The following is an 8,616-nucleotide window of genomic DNA, read 5'->3' on the forward strand; positions in this document are numbered from 1 at the left end:
AACCCCCCCCCCCCAAAAAAAAAAAAACAAACGAAGCTACCAAACTCATTGGTAGTCCAAATATGAAGGCCATTCTTTACTAAATGAAGGAAGCAGGATTGAATTAGAAGAACTGTGTGCAACATTAATTTAGATGGCCAAAACTACACTGAATTAAACAACAAAAAATTTGAAGATTTGAAAAAGTGTCCAAAATTCCAACTTCTGTAAGTTGTGCTGTGAATTCATTATAACAAATCGTTAATTTCATTGATATCTGCTCTTCTCTTTAATGAAATTCCTTTTCTATCCAAAACAGAAACGTTGCAATCTTATTACAGTAAAGGGACCAGCAGAGAACAAAAAACAAGTAAAACAACAACAAAGAGAAAAGCACTGTCCATACAGGGAGAAGAAGAACACCACAAAGCTTTTTGATCTCTGGCTTCAGAGAAAGATATAAGCTCCTCTGCTCATCACGCAGTCTAGTTGTTTCCTCATGTTCGACATCATCAAATCCAAGTCTATCTGAAGTTTGATCAAGCAAAGAGAATGTGTAAGGACACATTAAGATGCAATAGGTTACCATCACAAGTAGAAGAACTACACTAGATTTGAGAGACATTATTTGCTGGATCTTAAAAGGCTACAATAACTCATATTTATCAACTTCAATGGATCAAGGAATGTCATAAAAGAGTGAAAACAGAGGTTAAAACTAACCTGTCTTGATCCCAGTAGATAACTTAAAACCTTCAGATTTTGAAGAAGGCTGGTCCATAAGATTGCTTTTCACTTTCCGGCGCTTTTTTGATATACCTCCACTACCATCAAAAAGATCTACTCTCTTTCGGCTCCGCTGAGATGAACTACAAGAGTACTTCCACTTAAACTGTTTCCCCTCAAAAAGTTTTGTCCAAAAAATATGGGGAAGCTCTTCCTCCAGTATCTTATTTTTCATCTCACCAGGCAAAGGAAAATCTGCCCGGTATGTTGACCCATTTTGCCTGACTTTTAATAAAACTGAACAGTTTCTTGTTTCAACGTCCTGAGATAGTACTGATGATAATTCACGGACTGTTTCTGTCAGATGTTGTTGCCCAGATGAAGATTTCTGACCCAAAACAGAAGTTTCACTGTGATGGAAAATTTTCAAATCATCAAATAGGGAACCAGCTCCCCACATCAACAGCATTTGGCAGGTAGTCCTGCTTATGTTCAGTAAATTGCTGTCAAGTATCCTATCTTGCTTTGAAAGGATCAAGGCATTTTCTTCCACAGTGAAGGCTGAATATAAGCGGAATATTTTTATCACTTGGGGCTGTGAATCAATTGTTATCTTCTGAAGGGATCTTATATCATTAGTTGGGTTCCAATCACTGTCAAATATAATAATAGTATCCAGTGATGATAATCTGATGCCTGGACGGCAGGCACATGCATCTAACAGAAAAACAAACCGTCCATCATCCTTGTTGTTAAATTTCCTCATGGCATCTTTCTGCTTGGACACTAAAAGACCTTTGTCAACCCGTTCATACGAGTTTGGACCAAATCTTATCCGTAACAAGTCATCCAAAAAATCTCCTGCAGAAACCCTCCCAGAACCACCAATAGACTGCAAATCCAAAACAATTTCATAACTCAAAACAACCTAACCTCAAGCAAAGAATGGACGAGAAAAAGGAGATATCACACTCCTCATGTACTCACCAAAGATAACACAATTAACGAGAAGAGAATCAGAAAATCAGAGAAAGCAGTGAATGCAAAGCAAAAAATCAAGGCCTTCAGAACTTGGCCACATTTTATTGTATTCATTAATAAAAATGGCCTTGAATATGTTTAGTCCCAATAAATTCAGCATTTTACCTTTAGTTATAACATTTTTGTTTAGTTTTTGTCCCCCTTCAGCCCAATATATTAGGTTGTTCTTATCACTTAGTAATAATAATAATAATAATAATAAATTAGCAGAAAAAGCATATTCTGGAATACTTACAAAAACCAAAAAAGTTAAGATAGACCAAAATCAAAGCAAATTTTTTTAAGGGACTAAATTCAAAATCATTGTTTAATATGCTATTCGTATACCAAAATCAGCCACTAAAATCAGACACCAATATATATGTGTATAAATAAACGTGTGGTTTAATTTATTTTCAATGCGTATTTGTATTCCAATATGTATTTTATACTAGTGGCTGACTTTGGTAATTGATTTTGGTATACATGTAGCATAATCGTAAAAGTATATTGCATTTATAAATAAAAATATATTTCCAAGTGTTTCTGATAGTCATCTCGCATATATGTGATAAAGCGAAGAAAAATAAAGAGAACTCAATAAGCAACACTGTACTAAGATATTTTTTAAAAAAATGGAAAAATTGTTGACATGTTGCTCTAAAACTAATTTAAAATATCATGTGATTCACATCTGCATGTATGGACTGGTGTTTTGTGATGGAGTGGAATGTTAGCAGAATATAATAGATTTCCATTCTTTGAATAGGTAATTTTATGCAGTATTATGAACTTATGATTTGTGATAGAATATTTTCCATCCAATTCCCCTAAAACTTCCACATTTAATCCCTCCCGATTTGGAGTTTTTTTTTTTTTTGTGGTTTGGGCAAACAATTTGCAGTAAAATTACATTCAGGATCAATAATGTGCCACAACTGGCAATAGTAGTATTAGCACAATGCTATATAAACAAACTTGAAATCTCTACTTCAATGTTTCTATTTAAAGTAAAAAGGAAAAGCGTTTTTGAATATAGAAATTGATTCATATAAGCATTTAAGCTTAGGATAGTACCCAGGAAAGTAGAAAATATGGAGAGACAATTTCGCTATGACGATTAGAATTTAGAACTTAAGTTCAACAAATACTTAGCAAACACCTGTGGATGATGTGACGGGATGATAGAGTACAAATGCATACCTTAAAAAGAATCAGACCCCTTAAGCTTTTAGCCTTCAACTCCATGAGCATCGAATCAAGTAGTTGCAGCTTGCCACTTGCTTTTATATCAACATCGATGAATTCAGCCTCATCAAGACCAACAGTAAGTCGACTTTTCAGTGTTTGATCAACAATAGAAGGATGAATACAACACTGTCAAGTGATACAAACAACAAATGACCTTGTTCAGAAAATATACAAAAGCTTTAAATTTGGAATTAAACTCGAGAAAAATTACAGGAACACAACTCAACTCAAAAAATAAATGTCTTCAATTTGTTCTAATGTTCAGTTCAATTAGAAACACCAGATGTACTTCATATATGCATCGCAACATTTTAGAGTTTAAAGTAGATCTAAAATTTAGCAACACGAATTTAAAACAAGATGTTCCAGTCATTAATGAATTAAATATGTTCCCAATTCATTACAATTGATAAACCATACCTGAAATCATAAAATTATAATCCAGACCAGAGAGGAATAAGAATAGCGTTCCCATAAGCATCCAATTGAATATGGTGCAAACATACATGCATACATAATTACATACATACAACAACAGCAACAGCAGCAGACATATATACATATTACAGTATAAAATAGCTAGAACCTGAATGAAACCTATATCTATTGTCAATCTTATATCGACTATGAAAGTAACTCGGAAGGTGCAGCCTAACCTTTCGGGCCGTAATAATAATGTCACGAAGGGCATCGATATCCGTCTTTGCTGATGAACGAAGAATTGAAGCATTTGAATGTAAAGTAGCACAATACTGCTCAAGCTGCGCATGAGATATCTGGACAGGAACCCAATACTCAATAAACTTGAAAGAGTCCGACTTGCACTTATATGCAATATGACTTGACGGCCGCTCCTTGAGTTGATCAATCTTGTTACCAGAATCAGGTATTAGAAAACAATACTAGAGCAAGAATACAAGGAAACACACTTTTAATTAAGCAGGCTAAAACATATTCTAGGTCCAGAGAAAAAATCCAGGATACCCTCTCACGTATAATATGTGGAGCACACAGACTGATTGCTCATGCTCCAATGTAAAGTGATTATCTATCCAATTTAAGATTGCAAGCAAGCTAATAAATCCTCAATCAGCTAAGCATTTCAGCACCAGAATCATGATTCTGTTGCAATTTGATTGATCCAGGATCCAAAATCTTAAACCAGGTCAGCACCGCATCTCACACAATCCAACTGGAAAAATGGCTTTAGACTAAGAATTAAGCCAGGCCAACCCCCAGTTCAACCTTTTTTCAGTACATCAAACCCTGAATCTACTGATCTCTCCCTAAATTTAACAGCAAAGTATACTGAACTCCCTTTAAGTTTAGTGAAACTCACCACAACCCCTATATATTTTACCAGGCTACATTGGCCTCTTTCTGGGTGCTGATTAGTGCTATGTTTGAGAGAGGTTTAATGTCACATACTACAAAGTAATTAGAGAGAGATGCAACAAATTTCATCAAACCTCAAAGGACAACGTAATTTGCTGCAAATTTTAATCATACTAATATTGGATGAGATGACTATAGACTAGAAAACAAAGATTTGTGCTTTTTAGAATTTGCAGACTAAATTGAATTGACTGTATGCCTCGTATTAGAGTTTACACTATTGGCTATGATATTATTATTAAATTTAATTATGAATATTTTCACTACTATGGAATTTTGATATCTATCACTACTAAATAGTTGAGTTATCTGTAATTATGTGTTAGATGTACATGATATTATTATTATTAACATTTTATCATAAAAATTATCTAGTTCATAATTAAAATAATCCGTCTTTACACTCATGACAGTCATGTTCATGAACATTACCTGTGGCACATTATCTACTCTGGAGCAAGAAGCTGCTCTCTTTGCTCTCTGGAAACACTCTTCATAGCCTCTGATTAACCTCTGACCTTCAGGTGAACGAAGAAACAACTCATTGTCCAACTCCCATGTAGCATGCTCATAACCAAGACCACGCCATTTCACAAGCCATTCGTAGCAACAGTTTAAGTTTTGAACTCCATCATTAATGTTGTGATCATCTTGCTGTGTGGAATGGATTATTGCTCTCTTCTGCAGCAGACGATCAGGTAGACTCCATTCTAGCTTCAACCTTCGGTCCTGAAGTAACGGAACTCTCAGCAAAATACAATCACAGTAGCATAGCAATTATAAATCTCAAAGAAAAGATTAAGAAATAAAATAAAACCTGATTTTTCATATTAAAGTTTTTAAGAAGTGAAGGAGCTTCACGAAGTAACTGATTTTCTGGTATCCATCGATTATGAACATGAGCAACGCCTTTATATTTCACTAGATATTCTTTCCGAGCAAGAGTAGACCCTAATAGAGATACCAAAGAACAAACAATTAAATATGCCCCATACATAAGCACAGTCTAAGTGTAGATATAGAAGAGTTTCAAGTATTCAAAGTAATGACAGAAGTAGGGAACATTCAAAAGGAAAATAGTTTGGGCAATGCTTATTATTTGTACCATCAGAATTTGATGTCAAAACTTCTTTGACATCCCAAATTGATTCTACTCCCTCCGATACAGAATATACACCAAGTTCAATCTTCTTCCTCACACAGAAATGGCAATACCAAACTCCAATGGAGGCATCGACCAGGGGTGGCTCAAGACAAGAAGAATGGTAGCACCCGCTGCATCCTTTTCCACCACAAAACCTGCAACGCACAGTCAAGTCTAAATTATGCACTTAAGATGTTAGTATGTTACACATTATTAAGCTTGGCATGTGCATATCACTTGAAAGGATTTGGTTGAACACTGTTTCCTTTAACCTATTCTAACCATTGAAGAGGTGAACTAACTTCATACTCATTAAAGATTGAGTTCATCCTACAAAACTACCAAGTATGAGCTCGGACGGTGTCTAAGGGGGCTAGGTCCACTTGACAAAAATACACATTTCTAGTAGTTTTGATAACCCAATCTTTGGTTGGTATCAAGTTAGTTTATATATTCATTGTTAGAATCTGTAGTTTTTTTTTAAAATTAATATAATTTCTAACTATTCCTATTCAATATAAATAACAATTCAGATTAATACATAGCAAATAAAAGAAAAGGAAGGTGCGACTCAAAAAACTAAAAGGTGACTTACCAAGCATGATCATGCCTATTAAATCTAGTTTATATCATGTATATCAATTATGTTTACATGTCAGTATATTAATTTGAATTGATTATAATTGATGTTAATAATTTAAAAGGCATATAAAATCCAACAAAGTAGCTTGTTTGTTTTTTTTTTCTTCCTTTCTTTTTTATTGAAACCATCAAACTAGATATTAACAACTCCATATGACTGCAGTTATAAAATGTAGAAAGGAGAAAAAAAATTACAAGACGAGCCAAAATAGTGAAAACAATAATTTCAGACAAAAGCATCAAATAAACACATCACATCTATCATGGTTCTAGATAATTAATATTTAATATAAAAGTTACAGTACTTGCATGAACCAAACACTATAAGAAGTGTACTCACAGTAGCTGTCCACCACTCTTGCAAATTAGACAGGTGTGCTTTGTGACTTCTTTTGGTGAATTTACAGGATATTCCTTTTGCAACACACTTGCATCAGTATCAACTCCATCCTGAAGCTAATGCCAAAGGTAATGTGAGCAAGGAGCCAAGGACTATGCCACAAATGAATAATAACAATACAGACATCAATGATTTCACATGGTTATCATTTTAAACTGTTTTGCCACTTGTGATTTACAAATTATGAGCTATTTTAACAAGGTGCCAATTGCCATGCCAGAACATGGATAATTAAGAGTCATCAGTTCAGCATGGTTTCACAAATAGATCTAAATTATGAGCTTGAAATAGTCTGCAAAGTCTTTCTAATAAACGTTAAGCAAAGATGAAAAAGAATAATGAGGAAAAACTAAATCCAACCAACCTCAGTTGTAGAAGGGTTAGATGAGACCACAGGATCACAATCCAACCTGCAATGAAAAGAATCAATTATTGAGGCTTTAAACCCACAAACAACCTGAAATAATGTGCTTATAATATAATCCAACAAGAACAATTTAGCCCGCACATGTTTACATATTTTCCACAATCACATATGCTAATTTGACAAGAGAACACAACACCATCAGAAACCAGAAAGAAGGGTAAGAGATGTTTGTATTGAAATTTCTCATTTCGTCATGAATTTAGCTAAAAATATTGCTTGGCACGGCAAAAGAAATAGATCACATCTAAGGATCAGAATGAATATAACACCAATTTCATTCTAATTCAGAATCACTGCTACATAACTAAATTAATTCATAGATTCAAATATCATTTCCCAACAAGTACCTTCTCCGTTTGGAACATGACCCACCAGTCCCTACAATATTGTCACGCAACCTTGAAGGGATGAGGTTGCAATCATCATCATCAGCCAATGTGGTAGAAAGATCTGAACCCGTGTCCAACATGATTCCATTTCTCTTAGAATGAGTCGATTTTTCTCCATCATGCCCAACATCCTTCCTAACTAAATCTTCATCCAGTAATGGATTCCTTGACTCTGGCATTTGTGCTGTCTCGTTTCTAAAGATATCAGGTTGAACCCTTTGAGGCACCTCAACCTTACCATTTTTTGGTTTTCGAAACAGAGACCGGTACCAACGAGCATCCATTCTCTTTGTTTCTAAGTGTGAAGTTCCCAAATCGTGCTCTTCATTGTCATTGACTTCCTTAGCTTCAAATGTCAATTGTTTCACACTCTTTTCTTTTATTGGCTTCTGTTTTGAATTCATTGAACTTGAGCTAGAACATGTACTATTTGCCATCTGTTTAGCAGCACATTGTTGCCTGTAAAGCATAACAGAATAATACTTATATCAGAACCCTAGGGAAATAACAAACGACGAAACATGCAGTTTTCAACGTAATTCAGAACTTCACATGAGAAATACTCACGATGCAAGCCAAATCAACGCAGTCCAAAGCAATGCACAAGAGATTAAGAGGGTTTTCACTTTTCAACTTCAGCGTAAAAGCCAAAAAGGAAAGAACAATTAAAATAAAATAAAATTAATGCTAGTTAGAAAGGAGTTCCACAAACCGAATCGAAATCCACAAACAGCAAAACCACCGAGGTACGAAAAGAGGCTCCAAAAAAATCGGGGAAAAATTACTCCTATTTAGAAAAATAAAAATAGATTAACATAAAATCAAAAAGTAGAGAAACCTTACTAATAATAAATTTCTAATGCAGGAGAAGGAATGTTCATGAATACAAAGAATTGTTATAGTTGGGGCTGCAAACTGCGAGAGCGACGAGAGAAGGAGGGAGTTCTTTTGGAGTGGTTTCGGTTTTGGGAGTGTATGAATGTAATGATGCTTCAAACTTCAGAGCAGATTATAATTTGGAAAAGGGAGCCAATGCAATTTGGAAACAACACGCTTTTTTTTTTTCAAAAAAGATTAACTTATACTGTTTCCCGAAGAATTTTGTTGTTGATCCCTTATAAGGTAATGTTGGTTTATAAAACGCCGCTGTTAGGATTTAAAGTTAGAGATGGCAATTATTTTCCAATTTGTACGCTCGAAAATAAGTTATAAGATATTTTATCTTTACAGTCTTACTATATAT

At 34.5% G+C, this 8,616-nt stretch overlaps 1 protein-coding gene across 1 annotated transcript in view; it reads right to left on the reverse strand.

Moving 5' to 3' along the window:
* The window catches only part of LOC107461715 (helicase protein MOM1), a gene marked incomplete in the record, with an annotated part of 12,801 nt that extends 4,427 nt beyond the window's left edge, over nt 1–8,374 (reverse strand). Inside the window, 12 exon segments of the mRNA XM_052252597.1 lie at nt 386–507; nt 703–1,597; nt 2,929–3,102; nt 3,633–3,845; nt 4,804–5,100; nt 5,189–5,322; nt 5,477–5,670; nt 6,498–6,613; nt 6,922–6,967; nt 7,332–7,832; nt 8,086–8,160; nt 8,261–8,374. Of these exon segments, the coding sequence (XP_052108557.1) occupies nt 386–507; nt 703–1,597; nt 2,929–3,102; nt 3,633–3,845; nt 4,804–5,100; nt 5,189–5,322; nt 5,477–5,670; nt 6,498–6,613; nt 6,922–6,967; nt 7,332–7,810 (2,670 nt within the window).
* Nucleotides 8,375–8,616: the final 242 nt, after the last annotated feature.

This window comes from Arachis duranensis, chromosome 8 (assembly GCF_000817695.3).
Source record: "Arachis duranensis cultivar V14167 chromosome 8, aradu.V14167.gnm2.J7QH, whole genome shotgun sequence".
NCBI classification, from domain to species: domain Eukaryota; kingdom Viridiplantae; phylum Streptophyta; class Magnoliopsida; order Fabales; family Fabaceae; genus Arachis; species Arachis duranensis.